The 19,202-nt window shown below is 40.8% G+C and overlaps 2 protein-coding genes and 1 long non-coding RNA gene across 7 annotated transcripts in view; 2 read left to right on the top strand and 1 right to left on the bottom strand.

Annotated features, from left to right (window-relative positions):
- Window positions 1-14,438, top strand: part of znf608 (zinc finger protein 608) — a 73,058-nt gene extending 58,620 nt beyond the window's left edge. Inside the window, exons 4-9 of one of the 3 annotated variants that reach the window (XM_085295438.1) lie at window positions 6-1,704; window positions 3,388-3,865; window positions 5,176-5,345; window positions 6,669-6,816; window positions 8,228-8,284; window positions 10,572-14,438. In XM_085295438.1, coding sequence (XP_085151564.1) covers window positions 6-1,704; window positions 3,388-3,865; window positions 5,176-5,345; window positions 6,669-6,816; window positions 8,228-8,284; window positions 10,572-10,591 — 2,572 coding nt within the window. In that variant the 3' untranslated portion in view covers window positions 10,592-14,438. Of the gene's footprint in view, window positions 1-5; window positions 2,446-3,387; window positions 3,866-5,175; window positions 5,346-6,668; window positions 6,817-8,227; window positions 8,285-10,571 lie in introns of all 3 variants that reach the window. The other 2 variants (XM_085295437.1, XM_085295435.1) reach the window with 2 other exon arrangements.
- The window catches only part of LOC146563069 (uncharacterized), a 72,782-nt gene extending 56,598 nt beyond the window's left edge, over window positions 1-16,184 (bottom strand). The window contains exons 1-2 of the long non-coding RNA XR_014894710.1: window positions 15,826-16,184; window positions 10,548-10,671 (exon numbers count right to left, since the gene is read on the bottom strand). This is a non-coding gene — a long non-coding RNA (uncharacterized LOC146563069). The remainder of the gene's footprint in view (window positions 1-10,547; window positions 10,672-15,825) is intronic.
- The window catches only part of cep120 (centrosomal protein 120), a 35,992-nt gene continuing 32,279 nt past the window's right edge, over window positions 15,490-19,202 (top strand). The window contains exons 1-4 of one of the 3 annotated variants that reach the window (XM_085295441.1): window positions 15,490-15,976; window positions 16,886-17,042; window positions 18,149-18,263; window positions 18,366-18,510. In XM_085295441.1, coding sequence (XP_085151567.1) covers window positions 15,928-15,976; window positions 16,886-17,042; window positions 18,149-18,263; window positions 18,366-18,510 — 466 coding nt within the window. In that variant the 5' untranslated portion in view covers window positions 15,490-15,927. The remainder of the gene's footprint in view (window positions 15,977-16,885; window positions 17,043-18,148; window positions 18,264-18,365; window positions 18,511-19,202) is intronic. The other 2 variants (XM_085295440.1, XM_085295439.1) reach the window with 2 other exon arrangements.

Genomic DNA, 19,202 nt, shown 5'->3' with positions numbered 1-19,202 from the left:
TCTAGGTTTTGTGAATCACCCTCCAGTGACCCTGAGTTACCAGGTGGTCGTGGCCGGGGAAAGCGTATGCGAATTGCCATGGCCGATCGACCCTGTGTAGAGCCGACCCCTGCTGCCAAAGTCCGTGGTCTGTCTCAGCACAGGAGCCGCGGAGGTGGTGTGGCCGGAACAGCTGCACCTATCCACAGCAAAGGAAGAAGAGGCAGTCTTAACCTCATCAACAGCAACTGCCGAGCACCTCCTTCTTTCTTCACTGTGGAGGAAGTGAAACCAGCCTCTCTCTCATCTGGGAAGCGAAAGAACAAGCCACCATCTGACTTGGATCTCAGCCTGGTGTCCTCAGATGACGTTAAAAATGGCAATGGGAAGAGGATTCGTGCAAAATCCCGAAGCGCCCCGTCCACACCACAGGGTAAATCTGACCCATCGTTTATGGATCCAGGAGGAGGCTGTGCTTCATCACCACCACCACCCATCCTCATTGACTGCCCCCACCCAAACTGCACTAAGCGCTATAAGCACATCAATGGCCTGCGCTACCACCAGACGCATGCACACCTGGAGGTTGAGGAGCAGCGGAAGCCTGAACTGGAACCCATGAAGGATGGGGAGAGCGAAGAACGGCTATCAGACTGCGAGGACAGCATCAGCAACATGACATATGACCTCTCAGAGACAAACAACAGCACTAATACCAACAGCTCCTCAAAGAAAAATGCTCCTCTGTATAAGGTGACCACAGTGGGGTCACCTAAAAACAGACGACTTCTTCTCAGTACCGACCACAGCCCCACAGCCAACTCCAAAACCAGAAGAACCTCACTGCTAAAAGATGGTCTAATTGATGACCTTAGCAATCTGCCAATCATATCTAACATGACTGTGGTTCTGGAGAACTGCATGGTCCCAGACAGGAACTCCTCAGTCGAGATGCCCAAACTGGAAGCTGAAGGTTTGATCGAGAAAAAGGGAAATGCCTGTGATAAGGGCAAGAAGGCCAACGGGAAGGTAGAGAAGCTGTCCAAGTCAAGGACCAACCGGCCAATTGCTCCAGCCCCTGCTCCCCCTAAACTTATCGCCATACCCAACACAACATATCCATCCAGCACAGCAGATGCTGTTAACTCACAGCAGCCATCTCCTATGGCAGCTGTAGGCCTCACTAGTAAAAATCTTCCTTTGAAACCCATCAAGCCAAAGTTAAGCATTGTTGTAGAGCCAAGCCTGGTCAAAGCTACGCTGGTCACCTGCAAGGAGACCAGGAAAAAAGAAAAGCGGAGACTTAAAGACAAACATAACAAAGATGCAGTGAGAACACCTAATGGAGACAGCAGTGGAATAAAAATGGATGATGGTGTTGGGTCTAAAATTGGGGTGAAAGAGAATTCTGGAAGCCTTCTAAAGGAACACCTCAGCAAGCAGGATGTAATGAATGGACTCAGTGAGAGCCAAGAGAGCAGGATGGCCAGTATTCGTGCTGAGGCCGACAAGGTCTACACCTTTACTGACAATGCCCCCAGTCCCTCTATTGGTAGCTCATCACGCCTTGATGCAAGTGGTAGTTGCCTGGGTACAGCAGACAGCAGCAGCAAGAATAACAGTCCCGCCTACTCTGACATCTCAGATGCTGCAGATGATGGGGGATCTTCCGAATGTCGGTCAGATGGAATCAGATCCAAGTCTGGCTCCTCAACTTCTTCCGAGGTGAGCTCCAACAGCAACCATAGTAACTCTGGTAAAACTCCACCCACAGCATGCACCCCGTCATCAAAAGACCCTCAGTCCCCGTACTACCATAGTTATGAGCCCTACTACCTGTCAGGATACATGCAGTCAGATAGGCAGAACAGCAGCAACATGACTTTCCACAAAAGCTCAGCCCACGACTGCAAGGGGAAAGACAGAAAAGAAGAAATGAAAGAGGAGGATAAAAACTCCTCCCACGAGTTCTCTGATTCCAAGAAAGGTGACGGACCACCTCAGTCTCAGCTACAGCTGGCTATGAGTCAGACCCAGACAGCTTTGGCCCAGTCCCTATATTATGGCCAGTATTCAAGGGGACTGTACATGGACCAAAAACTGTTATTATCTTCCAAATGCTGTGACCAGACATCCAGTGCCAAGCAGAGGGCACAGACTGTGAGAGACAGTGAGGAAGTTAAACATATGGTTGGGTGTTCAGCTGGTGGACCCATGCTAGGTAAAGGTCCAGACGGTGCTAAAGGTTGCTGTCCCAAACCTGTCCTGTCCTATGTAGAGATGAGTGAGAGGGGAGAAAGGGGACAGAGCCTGGGCATAAAGTCAGTGCACAGTGGCATGGTGGACCAGCACCAGGTCTCAATGAAAGACTGTGATGACATCAAGTCACCCTCCTCTTCCTCTTCTTCATCACTCCACAACCCAAACAGTCAGACAGATCTGGACTCAAATGTTTCCTTTTCCAGTGTAAGTTTCTCCCTGTGTCTATAACCTGCCGCCGCCGCTGATGGTGTTGTTGGTGTGCTTTAATGACTGCTGTTGAGTGTCACAAAGAGATTAATCACACAGTGTGTACAGCTAAACCAATAGGTGCTAATAAAAAAAGACCATGTGGCTTCTGTGGTGGTGTAGCTCTACTTTAACATGCTACTTCGTTCAAAATTGTTTGATTTGATGGAGGCAAACGATTTTGATGTTTAGAGAGAGAATTACCACCTTAGCTGTAAAGAAGCTAAAAAAAACCCCTTTCTAACCCGTAAGCTTGTACAGATTTGTAACCCATGTCTTCTCACAATGCGATTAATCGCTGACTCTAGCCATGCTGATGTAAAAAAGAAAAAACAAACAAAGGCTGTACAAATTGAGCGAAAGCTGCGTTGGGGAGGGTAGGTTCTTTTTTTTCTTGGCCTAAATTCTGCACTTGATCATGTGTGAGGCGTGTCTTGATTCGTGTCATTGAGAGGGACGCCACAGTCTTCACATCCCACTTCTGAATGGCCGCCTGCTGTTGAAACGTCGTCATCCTTCATCAACATCACACCCAGAGCCAGTGATAGATGGTCTGTCTATGGCTCTGTTCACTCAGTGTTTCCTCTATAGTCATTCAGCAGCGGTGGGCCGCCGCAACAAGAAATTTTCCACCCCTGTTAAAAAGAAAATGTGCAATGAAAGTCATAAATTTGCTTTGCTTTTCCTCCAAAAATCCCAAGAGACAAAGAGATAACATTTAGACTTAATCCAAAAAAAGGCATTTAGTTTTAGCCCTTCGACTACCCGTGTAAACACAAACTGGGACAGACGTGGACTGGAGTTGAACCAACCCCAAAATGACTCCCACCCACCACTGTTAACAAAGAATTATAGGGGAAACACTGCAAGTAGCACCAACACTTGTCCCCATCGATCTAGCCCTCAGACGGCCCCACCTGGGCTCACCGCCTCGCTCACAGCAAATACTCAGAGCTACAGAGTCAGCATGGGGAGGAGGCTGAGGAGGGCGAATCAGACAGTGGAAAAGAATGGGGAGCTACCATGGAGCCTGCCGGAGCCAAGATGACTTCAGGAGGAGGAGGTGGAGGAGAAAGAGGAGGAGTTGTGGGTGCAGATGCTAAAAAAGCCAGGGTCCATGCACCGCACGATCTCCCGCCTGCCATCGACACGGAGGATTCAGACAGGCTGGAAGGGCTGGATGATCAGGGCCAGGAGCCAATGGGAGGGCTGTCTGAGGAGTCACAAAGTGCCCGGGCGGCAGTTTCTCCTCCAATGACCCCTCAGCAGCCCTACATTCAGTACCAGCACTCCTCCTATCAACCCTACCTGGCAATGTGCGAGAGCAGTGGGGGCTCCTACAGAGGGGTATCCCCAACCCTGGTCCACAATTACCCAGGTAAGACTGAGTGAAGGTCGGAGTTAATGTTAAGGGCGTAGTTCAACATTTTGGTAAATATGTTATAAGAGCTCAGAAGACAAAGGCGGAACAATGCAAAAATTAATCTAGGGAACTGTTAGCTATTTACCTCTGTTTCCACCATTTAGTCTCGGCTCAGCTAAGTAGTTTAGCTAAAGTTCTTGTTTACACTTATACTTGCGTATTCACATTAAAATACAGTAGAGTGCTACATCTGAAACATTCAGTTTGAAGTTTAAGCTGAAGCAATAACAAGAATTGATGTGCTAGTTGAAACTGAATCACTGAAAGGCTTTTAAATGAGTGAAGATGCATAGTTACATAGTATTAGCCATCATATGAGTTTTACCTGCTGTCATTCAGCAAATAAAATACCCTTCACTGATTACAGAGGCTGGTGTTTATCTGGCATGTCGCATCAGGTTTGTGCTTTTTAACATCCTAAGATACCAGGAAGATGAGCTGACTATAAAACAGTCAAGCATTTCTTCTTTGTTCCCCTCACACAAAAAGAAGTGGGTTGTTCACTTGCCTGTGCAGTCTGAAGTGCGTACACTTGCACACATCACATACGTTATGCAGTGCTCCGCTGCACATAGTCTAATCTCCCAACACTTTGTGAATACTGAGAATATCAGTGAACATAACTGAGCAATATATAAATTTGCTTCTCCGGTGAGTCACTCATTCTTCATTCACAGCTGATGACAGCTCAGCCTCAGCAGGATGGCTGGGGGTCCTTTGTCTGAAAGGATATTGTCACACAATGCTGCCCCCTATACTGGAGTATGAAAGGCAACTGCAACAGCAGGCCTTTATTTATGAAACTGAATTCCAATTCACAACATAATCTCTCATATATATTGCGTCTGTTCATTCTCCTTGTTCATATACAGCAAAAGATGAGTTTGCTTAACATGCAAAACTATATTAAGAAATTTTCTTGATTATTTTTGGCTTAGTTAATTCTTTAAAGCCTGAACCATGAAATAACTGTCAGAAAATTCAAAGGTTTTGAGTATTTGGTGGCAAATTATAAATATATCAATTTGCATATATGAGTTTTAGTAGTGTCACATAGCTACGTTGTGTATTTCTTAAAAATGTAAAGTGCAATTCATTTAGATTTATAATAAAGTTTAATAAGTGCAAGTATAAATATCATATATATCATGTTAAGTATTGCAAATGAATGTACTGGTTTGGAGTTGGTAATATAATTTGTATTTTTTATAGATATGTAAAGTTACTGTGTGCCTGTTTCTTTGTTTCTGTGTTTGTCGTCATAGGTTTTCATTATCCTCTGTACGGTAAGACAGCAGGCAGGGAAGAATCGGAGGTGACACCACCCGGCAGAGGAGGAGCGGTGAGCAGCAAGCAGAGCAGCGACTCATCCTCATCCTCAGCCATGGAGCTGCTGCAGCAGCAGAGCCATCAGTATCACGGAAAATCACCTGCTGTGAGAGGCTTTACTGCCACATCCACACTCCAGCTCACAGCGACACACTTCTGATGTTTGTTTTCCTTCACACGACACAGATCTGATATCTTCCTCAGACAGGAAAAACACCTCAGGGAAAGATAAAGATGGGGGTAAAAATGGTAGCCTGCTTTGATTCCACTCTGCATTTAAAGCAGTCACTCATGAAGACCATCACATAACATCAGCGTGGCATAAACATGCCTTATAAACCCCTAAATAGGAAACTATTGTGACGACCTCAACACATACATGTGCAAAGAAGGTTTTAGGATTATTTTTATAATCAGGTTATTGTTTTGTTTTTCCTTTGCAGACAAAGCAACAGAGAGAGAGAGGAAAAATATACTAAAAGCCCTGCATGTGGGTGTCCCGCAAATGATTTGGTTCGTAAAGACTGGACTTATTATATTAATAAAGTTCAGCCTGGAAACCACAAAGTAAAGCCGGCAAAATGTTGACTGTATAAGTTAACTGTCTGATGGATTATATTTCTATTCCATTAAATGAGTGTTTAGATGTGCCCTAGACAGTTTTAGCCTTTGTGAAGTTTAACAGTTAAAGAAAAATAAAATCATTTGAATATTAGCACACTTAGAAGTCTCATTTTTTAACAAGTTTAAGGCGCATATATTAAAGCTTAAAGAACCAAAAATGTTTTACAGTAGCCTGCAGGTAACAGGAGAAAAGCAGGAATCAAGTTGCTTCTAACACAATGTACGCAACAAAACATGCACAACTTTTGACTTTACTTTTCGACTTCAGACTGACACTAAAACCTATAGATGCTCCTCCTACATCATGGTTTGTGGTCCACAGGCTCTTCCAGGATTGGTAAGGGTATTTTGGCTAGTCTGTAAGTGGTGGCTGCTTATCTCATATATAACATCTCCCAACCTGAACTTGGATTTTACTCATTAGCTTCTTATTATAGGCCTGAATATGTGTGTATTTAAACACTATCACCATGCAAACTTGTTAACAAAGGCATGACTGTTTCAGGATGTCTTGTCTTACATGGGTCACTTCAGAAGGCAGAAACAAACCTTTTGCTGTTTGCTGAAAAAATCCTAGAGATACAATTTTGCATTTTTTTCTTAAGCTTGGCAAAATTAGCCAAGATAATTCTTGATTTGATTTTGTCAATATAAAATAACTTCTCTTGGCATGATGTGAATGTAATAGATCAAAATAGTGATCACATCTAAAATCTTATGGAGACAGAAAAGTGAAAGGCACAGTGTAAGCGCGTGTGTGTATGTCTGTATGTGTATGTGCGTGCGTGTGTGTGTGTGTTTGTAGCCTGGTGAGAAGGGATCCCCCGAGGGAGAGAGAGAGACGGAGAGAGAGAGGAACCATGTGTCATTCGCCCGACACCTCCACACACACCATCACACACACCTGGGTATGAGCTACAATCTGATGTCAGGACAATACGACATCTACCAAGGTATGAATCTGCAAAACAAACGCAGACAGTGTTTAGATAATGAGATATGCTATACAAAATAACATGTTACTGGAATCACATTACATTTTTCTGTAACATAGTAATCACATTACAGTTATGGTGTTACTTGCATTAAGAAAGTTCTTCAGTTACCTACAGGATTGATGGATTTCAAAATAAAAATATCAAACGTGCATTTTATTCCTGCACATGCTACAATTAGATGACTTCACATCATGTGCAGGGAGGCAAAAATTAGTTGAGTGGTTGCAAGTTTTCAGGAGTGGACACATCAATAATACTTCTACTCTAATTGCACAAAACGGGTGAGAAGCTAATATTAAAGTGGAAACAGACCAAAAAGCCGAAAAAGCTGTTGCTAACGTGACTCCTTTTGCTGATTTTCAGCTTTGTTGTCAACCTGATGTTTGCTCTTAAACACTGAAAACACATTTTGTGTGTTTGTCCTGGTTAGCATAGAGATTTGTATCATTGTGTGGGGCTACAGCCTAAAGTGAGATTTAAGCTTCTGTGATAAATCTATGCCATAGATGCACCATAACCACAAACCTTTCTGAATCCCTGTGCTTTAACTTACGCCATAACCTCACATGCATCTCCCTAGAAATGTAACAGGATGTCACATTAACAGAGATTGTAATCAACTGTGATTGGCTCATCCTGTAGACCAGCGGTCCCCAACCTTTTTTGCACCACGGACCGGTTTATGCCCGACATTATTTTCATGGACCGGCCTTTAAGGTGTCGCGGATAAATACGACAAAATAAAACTAGTACCGGTACTGAAAAAAAGAAGATTTATTCATAACACACGTGAAAAGACCCAGGAAAACCGAGTTAACGATAAAAACGATAACAAAATAACGCTCAAAACCGATAAAAACCCTGAAAACTATACATTTCACACCTGAGCCTCAACTCTCGCGGCCTGGTACCAAACGACTCACGGACCGGTACCGGTCCGAGGCCCGGGGGTTGGGGACCGCTGCTGTAGACAATGGATCAATTCAAAGAGAGAATCTTCAGCACCAAGTAGTGTATTGGCAGTGGAACTGCAGAGCATTGCATGCACACAACACACACATGGTGGCAACAGTGTCGGCCACTTGAGTGTACTACGACATAGGCTCTAAAAGACTTAAGTCACACATTACTCTCATACTGTTAATTGGTAATTATCTGACAGTGCATCTCAGGCCATGCAAAGCATACGTGATGTCACAAAGGAGAAGTTGTATTAAATAAATGACTTTCCTCAGGTACCAGCTGAGGAATGTAGTTCATTACCTGTTTCAAAAAGTAAAGTAATACATGACCTTTTTTTGAGTAACAACTCCAACATTGATCACAGCTGACTTTCTCTTCATGTTCCTATTCCTATGTTTTTAAGGGTTGAGCTCCAGGTCGCTGGTCTCCAGTCAGCAGGTGTCAGGGCACTCCTCAACTGGTACGTTTGAAACACACACTGAAATTATGTTAAAGCTTCACTGGTTCCACCTGGGAAACCAGGGTAAATGGACCAGAACATCTTTAATACATAGACTAGACATCTTTGTTGAGACTTCCTTGTACAACTTTGATTGAAAAGGGTGGAGCAGCATGGACTCATTGTTGGGATACTGCTCTTTAGTCTCTAATTCACTGTCTTTAAAGATCTTGATATACTGCACATATATTTATCGTTTTGCCTGCTTTTATTGTTAGACTTTATATATTGCTTTAGTTCATTTTTTATTATTTCTTTTCATGTACAAGTTCTTAAAAGAAAGGTTTATGTCGCCCTAATAAGGAGACAAATTAAGCACAACTGCTGCTTAGATTTTTAATGCAGATTGCCTTCAAATCATGGAAGCATTTTCTAAGTTAGCTTGGATATTAATACTGTAAAAACTAGGCCCATTTTTGTATTAAAGCTCTGGCACACAGAGTACTGAAGTGGCCAGGGTGTTGTTTTACTGCTGAAATTACTCATCATTTATGTGCAGAATATCCTGTTCTGCTCTCAGTGTGGCTCACAGACTCATAAATTATCTACCAGGTTTTCATATCATGAAATGAATTGGCTAAAATTTTCTCTCATAAAATGCAAACTGAGAGCAAAACGAGCTGGACAATTGTCTCATTTTCATGCCGTCTGCCAGGTCAATAAATCTAATATCTGAAACTTCTCTGCTGGGAATAACAGCTCTCTGCTTATTCGGCTGTGCGACACTCGTACCTCGTTGCTGAAATTATCCTCCAGTAGATCATTACCCTCTCTCCAGTGTTTTCCATATACTTTCATAAACCATATATCACCATGTTTGCTTAAAATTGTGAAAATATTCCAGAGGGAACCTGACAGGCAGTTAAAAAGCTTAATGTGATGATTACAGTACTGCTGCAGACACTGCAGTTGTCTATAAATGTAAATTGCTGTGAAATGGAGGAGATTAACAGCAGTGATGGCAACAGTGGAGGCACACAGCTGCAGAGAAATGAAGAATATCCACGTTTCTCTGTAGAATCCAAAAACAGGAGCAATTTGTAATCTTCCTGGAGTGACATCTGCAGATCATGTACCAATTATCTCTGTTTTTCCTTCAGGTATTAAAGAGTTGTGTTACAAAAAACTACTTGAAAGAACAAATAATAAAATGCCCCTTAAAAGAGATCCTATTTCGATTTTACTGGCTTTCTGTTATATAAATATACTGTTGCAAGGAGATCCTTAATATGGTCATCTCAGGCACATATGTCCCACCCACCTGATGTTTAAAACTTCTTTTTGTAAGTGGACAGTAATCAGGAGAAGGCTGGCTTAAATGTGTCTTTTCTAATCATCTTTTTAAGAATTTAGCAAAAAAGTTCCCGCCAGTATCGGCATCTTATCAAATGCTGTATTAAGTTGTATTGAGATATTTTCAGGATGTGTGCTAGTCATTAATTTATTTTTAGCTGCTCCCACAGAAATGGGTGTTGCTTCAAGGTTACACTGACTCACTGTGCCATCTTGTGGTACAAATTGGTACTACACGAAAGTAGAGCACAGCCCCAGTTCAGCTTCAGTTGATATCTCTTCAGCATATATGTGTGCGGGTCATAAAGATGTAGCAGTTGAATCTTAATGTTCTTTTCAAAGCTTTAGTTAATTCTGAAAAGTTTGAAGTTGGTGTTAAGCACAAGAATTTACAATAAGTACCTTTAACGGGAGAGTCACCGTCAATGAACAGGAGTGAAAACATCTTAATGTCACACAGAGGATGAACTGAGGAGGCTGCACCAACGCCCAGTATAATTTACAGTTGATTAATCATGTAAAGTGACTCTATTAGCTTTAAAGAATAAAAATACAAAGTGAAACAATCATAATCTGTCCTATTTATAGTTTACACGATTCAGTGTCCTCTGAGAGGAGGAAGAATTTTCATGGACTATAACAACTATTCATGCAATGTTAGGGATATCATTAACATGAGATAACAACAAGTAGATGTAGCCAGTTTTATGGTATGTTTACACATTAAGAAGCAGGTTGTCCACCCTGGTTCTTGAAAAACATGACAGAAAGCACAACAATGCTGCATTAATTTCAATCATAGCAGTTAATAAACAGTGTTTGTAATTGAAATTGTGTTGTCAAATCTAAACAGGAGGCCTGACTGTTTTCACCCAGCACAGATGCATCTCTACTTCTGTTCAGCATAAATCCTAAGTGTAGTAAAGTTTACCTTTTTTTTTTCCTGTCTCCACAGACAGCGAAGGGAAGAAGTAGGACCATGTGACCACGTCTCACATGAGGAATGGCAGATTTATCAGACATCAATTCCATGGTGTTGAATAAGCTTCGCCTCGCTGAGAGGCAGAGAACAAAAAAGAAAAAAAAATCAAGAAAAAAAAACTTCTTTCATTTCTTACTAATAAAAGAAGAACCACTTTTATAACTCATCACAGAGGAACTGATGAGCTGACAGCAGGACGGGAAGCAGGACCAGGACCTGTTTGAGGACGAACTACCTGTATAAATCCAGAATCACTGACTTTTAGAGCTTTTGGTTTTACAGAGTTTTGACAGAAGCAGGTGGCATGTATGAAACAAAACATCCCAGAGCGCCGTGCACTCAGCCCAACCAGGGCTGTGGTACTTAACTTTAGAAATGCACAGTTATTGTCGTGTATTATGATGATGATATGACTGAATGTATTGATGATGACTTACACTTTACCACATTAGTGTGGATCTGTTTTTTTTTTTTTAAATGGGACAAAAACAGCATTAGGAAGCTAAAAAGTCTATTATTATCCTTATTATTCTCATTATGATTATTGAAGTGGAAGTCCTCCTCCCTCCATAGTGCTGACGCTACATTTGTATTACTAACCTGTAACTTGAGCGTAACCATGTTGATTGTATTGTCTTTATGTGAGAGTAAACCTTCACATTGACCTGCCCAGTGCCATGTAGGAACCCAGTGGTGTATATATTCTGTACAGATTCATGGCAGAGCACTAACATGCTTTATCGTACACTATGTTGATCTCCATCGGCCGTGTATGGGAGCAGAGGGCAGAGCGGGGACGACCGGCAGGAACAGAGCCACTGTTTATCTCGCTGACTTCAGTTTATCTGCAGCACATGTGGTGATGTCATTGGTTAGACTGCATACGTGATGAATACAATCAGTTCGCCCAGTTTGTGCTTCTTATGAGTGGCAGTGTGCCTGAGGGATGTTAGTGTCTGTGAAATATCTTCACACCTACTGGATGCACTTTCATTATTTGCGTACAGATAGTTTTTCAGGTGTGCTATATTTAGGCCACTGTTGAGTGAAGTATAAGTAACAGATGATTTCTTTTGAACGCATTGCAAATCTACATCACATGCATCTGAGCTTTGTACATCAGAGAAGGACATGGCCACTGTGACTTCCTTTACTTTTGAAGCCTCACCTTTACCATTTTGGTCCCCACCATGTTAGTCTGTTTGGAGTTCATATTTGGCCTCGGGAGTGGGGTGCTAAGTTATCAGCTAGCTAGTTACATCCATAGACTCTAACAGTGCAATGCACAGACACAGATATCTGCTAATTAGTGCTATATAAGAGAAATTTACATAGCACTAATTACTAACTATAACTTAAGCACAATTAAATTTTATTTGCACGAGCATGTCCTGCGCAGCAGGTCATACAATGTAGAATGTATATAGAGTTTTGTTAAAAATGTTTCAAATGGCACCAACGGCACAAACACAGTTGAGAGATCCAGTTTAGAGACTCCGATTAGGAGAAGAGGTGCAGGCTAGCAGACAGTGATCAGGTACAGCTACCTGGGTTGGCACACCTGCCAGCCTTAACAAAATCCAAAGCTGAGCAGAAAAATTGATTCATCCCTTATAGAGTTCTTATGAAAGAACAGAATTAACTAATTTTATAGCTACATTTTTTGCAGGAGCATTGATTCATTTTGGAGCTAGCCTCCAGCAGCTATTAGAAAGACTGCAATTCAACAGCAGCATCGCATGCATGTTTTTGCATGCACGAGCAAGCCAGACTGATAAAATCAGCGAAAACAACAGTGTTTAGCAGCGGCTATGAGTAATATAGGGATCGTGTTTTCAAAAGCTGAATTGTTTTTTGAGGCATGCTCAGGGTCCATCTAACTGAAGTTCTGGAGCTCGCAGTCATGTCAAATACAGATTACTCTAAAAGTCTATAAATAGACTAAAAAATGCAAATTAGAACAGTTATAGTTTGATCTACTGTGAAAGATCATATGATATGTGACATGATACGTCTAATCTGATGAGCTCAAGTTAAACAGCTTGGAAAGAGCAAACGTCAAGGCTTAATGTCAAAGTGATTTTGAAGTCAGATGTACAGACTGGGGCTTATAAATTCTGTTGTTAAAATACCTCTCTGTGAAGGATAAGTCCAGTGAACGTTTTCCTTTCTAATGGAAATTATTTACAATAACCTCGAGGCTGTCTGAAACATGGTATTTTCACTCAGGTAAAATAGTGAGTTGATGGCAAAAAACCAAAAACAATAACTGGCACCGATTTGTTTATCAAATGGAACGACTAGATGCAGACTGTGAACTTGGGGTTGACTTCTGTTTTCTTGTTATTCTTTTGTTTTTTCACATTGTGCATTAAATCATTGACTTGCATGAGATTCTGCTCAGTTTCGATTACAACATTTTGCCATCTAAACAGTTTTTAGATGCATACAACAGAATATTTTAAGATTCTTGGGCTCTAGGAAAAAAATAGTTGGTTTGATTACAATATTTATTTTCAATGACACTTACAGTGATAGAAAAGTTGCCAGAAATATCTAATGAGATCAAATCTGCACTCAAATAATGAAAAGTGGATGCACACTGGCCATCCTTTTGTTGAAATGCCCACATTTGTATTGTCAGTGATGACTGTGGGGACATACTGTATATGTGGAGTGCCACAATCCTTCGCCCTGCTCGTGCTCTTGCTCCCATGCTTTCTACAAGTTAACTAGCTCACAGCAGAGTCCCTGATAGACACAAAGGTCTGACTTTACCATTGGTGTTGTACCACTGCCAGCTTAAATAAGGTTCAGTAGATGCATGTATGTTTACAGATGATCCAAAATTTGTTCAAAACTCACTGGAGAACTACTGTCAGAGTGATAATGTTTATATCTGGCATATGTGCTTAAAAAGACCAACAGTAGACCTCTAATAGGCTGTTTCCGCAAATATAGTTTCAGGTTGTCAGTCAAGCAAATAATCCAAGGCTTATTTCACCAGCCCTCTGATCCAAAAGCCTCTGGATGGTCAGCTATTATCAATAGCCACCATGTCAAGAGGATTATGGCTGAGAGTGAGGGCCAGTTAATGGTTTCGATATCAGCTACAGACTCAGAACAGTTCCAAGTATGACCAGTATGATCTCCAAAAATTTGGAAGCACTGACTAATGACTATTGGTTTAGGCTAAAGACATGAGTAGCTCAATATCACAGTGCTGCAGTATGTGTATTTGTGTGTATTAATTAGACAATAGCCTTTATATGAAAGGTGAATCAAATAGATCAAATATCACAGAAAATTGGAGATCACAAAGTAGAGACAGCCATTAGATTAAATGGCCCCCCTATATAATTAACAGAATAATCATGTTTTAACAAATGAGCACTCAACAAACGATTGTGACTATAACCTCGCCAGGAAAGTGTGCACTGGGGTTATAGCCCTACTGAACAGTAGGGGGCTTCCTTTTTGTATAATTGTTTTTATTATAAATAACCTCTTGTGGCCCCTTGACTGACGACATCATCCCAGTGGTCTACCTTGTCTATGAGTAGCTCTGCCTCACTCACAACACCTTACCTGCATAGTATCAGTGATCATTCTATTACTTGAATATAGTGCTATGAACTCTGTTTACAAGATGCTGTCAACTTTTGGGAGACACAGTGTTGTCTTTAAAAGGCTGCTTGGTATGTTCAATTCATCCACCTGGTATATCCAGTTATTCACACACTGAAAACGTACAAAAACATGAAACCTGCTGTTGCTTTTTTATACTGTATATGCCTTAATTCATATGTTTGGCAATCATGATTAAAGGATGTTTATATACATTTTTGGTCAGTGAAGGTTTTTTTTGTTTCTTTCTTTCTTTCTTCAGGATATTTGTGTTTCAACAGCATGTTGACCATTGGCTTTTTAAATGTTTGAAAAATAACTGTGTGAAAAACAGTTTTATGTGATGAAGTGTAACACCTTGCATATGACAGGCAAACATCTGTCCTCTGCAAGGTACAAGTGATTTATAGGGTCCTGTTGGAAAACGGTTAGAAGATGATACTAATAGTAATAATACAAGACAAAAATATTTCAGTTAATTCATATTAATGAACAATCTGTCAGTCATTCAAAATAATACATGATTATTTGACATGGTTGAATTTAGAAGTTCGGTTTAAGTGTGTTGCTCTTTGCTTACTTGATAGTAGTAATCAAGGTAATTAATACTAACTAAAATTAAACTAAAATGAAAACTAGACTTGAAAAAAATAATAAAAAAAGATTAAAAAAAATAAGTGAAACGATTTTGTGAACTTGCAAAAGTAACTTTGTTTAAATTCAGCATTAATGTTAATTTGGTTAAAAAAATTTGTTATCATAACCTACCTGAGGCCTTCATGTACGGTGGCCCTGAGAGGCCAAACGGACTGCAACTTAAAAAAAAAACACCAGCAATAAGAAAAAAGGTTGCAAAAGCACACAGAACACAACGGAAATAGGGAAAACAACAATGGAAATAGGAAAAAACAAAACAGAAAAAGGAAAAACGACAACAGAAATAGGAAAACTGAAAGCAGTAATAATAAATTCCTGCAACTGGTGCGTCGGGTTATTGTCTCCCCAGAAACACTTCCCTTGTGCTTTTGGAAGTCTGTTTTCTGTTTTCGCTTTTCCCATTTCCCTTGTCGCTTTTGCAGCGTTTTCTTTTTATTGCTGGTGTTTTCTTAAGTTGCAGTCCGTTTTGCCTCTCAGGGCCACCATATTCATGGCTGTGGTTAACAAGGACTGTCCAAAACATCACGTTCAGCACATTCCCTCCATGTGCTAACATAATGCTTTCAAAATTAACATTTTCAAACTATAGGAAGTCAATTTAAATAAGTAAACCCACGCTGGAAACTAAATGAAAATCAGTTATATTAGAATTTAAAAAAATCAAAACTAAATTACAAAATACTCAGAAAACACAAAACTATAATAACTCTGGTAGTAATAGCAGACGTAGCAGTACTAGTGGTAGTAGTAGTAATAGTAGTAGTGGTTAACTTTTACTGCAGTTCCACCTCCAACCAGCATGAGGTGCTAAGAACTCGGGCGCCTTTATCATCACTTCCTCTTTGAAAACAAAATGGGTGGCGCCAAAGCTTGACAACAAAGCGGCTGTTTGCTGCCTGTAACGGTCGTACAGTTATTCTTTATGTAAACTACGTTTCTTTACCTTGACATCTTCGTCAAAACTCAGCTGAGCAGCGGCGGGAAGGAGAGTTTTCCCATTTTGAATAAAACTTTTTTTTCACTTCCCTGCTGTACAAATGTCAACATGGCTGCGAAGACTGACCAACTTCTCATCGTTCTGTCCATTCTGGAAGGTGAGCGATTTAAAGAGCTGGATATCCTCCGATAACCCTCCTACATTGGAGCTACCAGCCATGTTTGCTTATACGTGACGTGTTTGACTCGTTGGTACCACAACTGCAGCCGTTTAACGGGTGTTGTTAGTCCCATGGGGAAAAGCCGAACCTGTTGCTGCTGCAAGTGTTGGTGGTGATCTCAGGTCGGTGAATTAAATCCAGGCTGAGGAGGCATTAAGTGTTTGCTGTTCGAATGACACGCCCTAAGCTGGTGAAGCAGCTATTCCTGTCACTGGGGACAGTATAGAAGCCACGTTAATGTCATTTATGCTGAGAAAGCTTCTTACACCTATGACTTTCTATGTCATCGTTGAATTTGCAAGTCATCACATTGTGTTGGTGTTTTGATGAATTCAGGCTTTCAGAGATAATGCATCAGTATTCTGATTTGTGGCTCAGCACACAGCAGATAGGGTGGCCAGGTGCAACACCCCATGTGTGATTTCACTGCTTTCTGTCTCTTGTTCACCTGTTTGGCCTTTGTTGGCCTTTATATTATTTCTTTAAACTGTTCTTTTTATAAGGTGGAGTAGTTATACAGCATACATCTTTAGTGACATTCACAAACAAGAATTGAATGCAAGAGTTTTAAATTATTTCGAATTAAAAGGCCAAATTTACCATGACATTAATGGCCAGCTCAATTAACGAAAAAGTCATAGTCACATATTGATTTATACTGACGTCATGATCATTTAATACAGCTACTTAGATGGTAAAAAGTAAATGGACTGATTCTTATATAGTGCTTCTCTGCTGTGTACATCAAAACCTTTTTGATGTACATAATAGAAAGTGGGACAAAGTAGAGAATTGATCAGCATCTGTGTAACCAGTGTGTCGGAAACACTTTGTGTCAATCCCTAGGTCGTCACTTCCCCAAGAGTCCTCGGCTCAGTCTGGTGGTTCAGGCGAGCTTTGACGGGGAGCAGCTGGCCACGGATCCTGTAGAGCACCGAGAGCAACCGCAGTTCAGCACCGAGCTGGCCTGGGAGCTTGACCGCAGGACGCTGCACCAGCACAGGTTAGATATCATGTGTTTTTGAAACTTTTTAATCACATCCTGGGCTCTATGAGTAATTTAATATTTTTGATCTCATGATACAGCTGTTATTTTCATCATAGATTTATACAAAAGGTCTTTGTCGTTGGATACATTTTTCCAGCCCTGTCCATGTCTATCTTTTATATTGTCTGTTCTGTCAATACACAACTTGACTCCACCCACTGTGTTTAGCTGCGATGCTTCTTTGCTACATGCTTGTAAACAGTGGAAGCATAGCACATTCTACTGGATTTACTATGTGATGACGCGACTGTTTTTTTTTAAAAATTATGTTGTTGAGGTTAAAGTTGTGGTAATATTGTAAAAATCTAATTATTATTATCTAATTATTTAATTAAGAACCACAAAATACTAATATTAGAACAATTTCCATTAAATTACAGTAGGTTGAAAAGATTGACTGTAGAGCTGCAACCACATGCCTCCATAGACTGTATGTAAAAGATGGACATAGCCAAGTACATGTAGAGTTACTTGGAACTGCAACCTTGGAAGAAAAATAACACCAACCAGGGACCAAAAAAGGTTTTTGATGTCTGTACCTAATGCTCTGCCTCTTCACAACTGTACAGAGGCTGATTATTGTTATTAATTTTCCATAATTCACATGTTTGGACTTTCTTAAGACTTAAGTCAAAGAGGTTTCTGTTGAGCTGTAACAAATGTTTATTTGGCTAGTTCATGATTCCCTGGTTATTTTCTCATTTAATCGTTTGAGCAACGAGAACAAAACATAATTAGCCAATGTTTCTTTTTTCTTTTTTCGCCTCACCTCCCAAATTGTTACAATAGATAGCTACTCCTCTCTGAGCCTGGCCCTGGTGGAGGTCTTTTCCTGTTGAAAGGAAGTTCTTCCTTCCCTGTGTCCCCAGGTGTTCGATCACAGCAGTTTGTCTGACTGTTTGGATGTTCTTTCTAATACTTTTGATTTGTTAGGCAGCTACCTTTTGAAATATTACAGAAAACAAATTTTCTCTCAAACCACAAAAAAACCTTTCTAAAGTAGGGTTGTGAAAATGTTTGCCGAGTCACACTAATGCCTCTTGATGGCCTTGTCTCTTCAGACTGCAGCGAACTCCCATCAAGCTTCAGTGTTTTGCTGTTGACCCTGTCAGCAAGAAAAAAGAAAGCGTCGGCTACATTGTCCTTGACCTTCGATCAGTTCAGGAGGTCAAACAGGTGAACGTCTTCTCTGTCTGTCTGTCTGTCTGTTCAGAGGTGCGCTGGTAGAAGATTTATTATGCAGGGCTGATGTTCTGATAAATCTGTTGTGTGTATCAGGAGTCACGCTGGTATCCACTGCTCAGCAGTAAGTACACCAAACAGAAACCTTCCCTCCTGCTCAGCATGGTGTTGGAGAATGACAACAAGCCCTCTGAACCTTCACCTGATAGGTTCAAAGCCAAGAAGGCCCCGCCCCGACAAGGTGAGCTCTCCCAGCTCTCTTTCTTTTGTTTTCACCTTCCTTGGTTTTATCTTTTCTCTATTTAACTGTATTACTTGTGTTTGATGGTGATGAGCTGGAACAGTCTACATTTTAATAAACTATTTTTCTTTCTGAAGTCCAGTCGGACTCTGTGCTGAGTCGTCACTGCTGTGCCATATTCCTGCCTTAAAGAAACTTAAAAGAATCAGGGCAAAAGACAAAGCTTGGGATTTTATTTTCCTTTAACATCCTTCTATAAAGTTACTGCTTACTGTTTAGGTTTTGGTCACCCTCAAATATAAAGTGTGAGTAAGAAGAAAAAGGTCCAGATCTTGGCTCAGTTGTAGAGAAAACACTGACTCATGTTTGAAATCTAAGAAGGGAGAATAGTGGGTTGGCAGCATACATGGAGCCTAAATCCAGAGTTTTTAATGTGTAAAATCCGTCTCTATTTAAACCGGGCATACTTTTAACCTCCTCCAGGGTTCTAGATGTGAAAAAAAAAATTACTTTTAGAAATTCTTGTCTTTTTTTCTGACAATGACAGACAACTCCAGAGCTTATCCATCATTTTGACAGATTAGTGCACTGATGGAGGATCTGGTGTAACTTTTACTGACATTGTAAAGAACAGTGGTCTGATGGTCTGTCTCTTTCATAACATAATATAGCATTAGTCATGTGTTATGTTA

The sequence above is a fragment of the Mchenga conophoros genome, linkage group LG12, assembly GCF_057382185.1.
Source record: "Mchenga conophoros isolate Kocher_MC1m ecotype Shallow Benthic linkage group LG12, M_conophoros_male_GT1.1, whole genome shotgun sequence".
Lineage (NCBI taxonomy): Eukaryota > Metazoa > Chordata > Actinopteri > Cichliformes > Cichlidae > Mchenga > Mchenga conophoros.
This window is presented reverse-complemented; position numbering and strand designations above follow the sequence as displayed.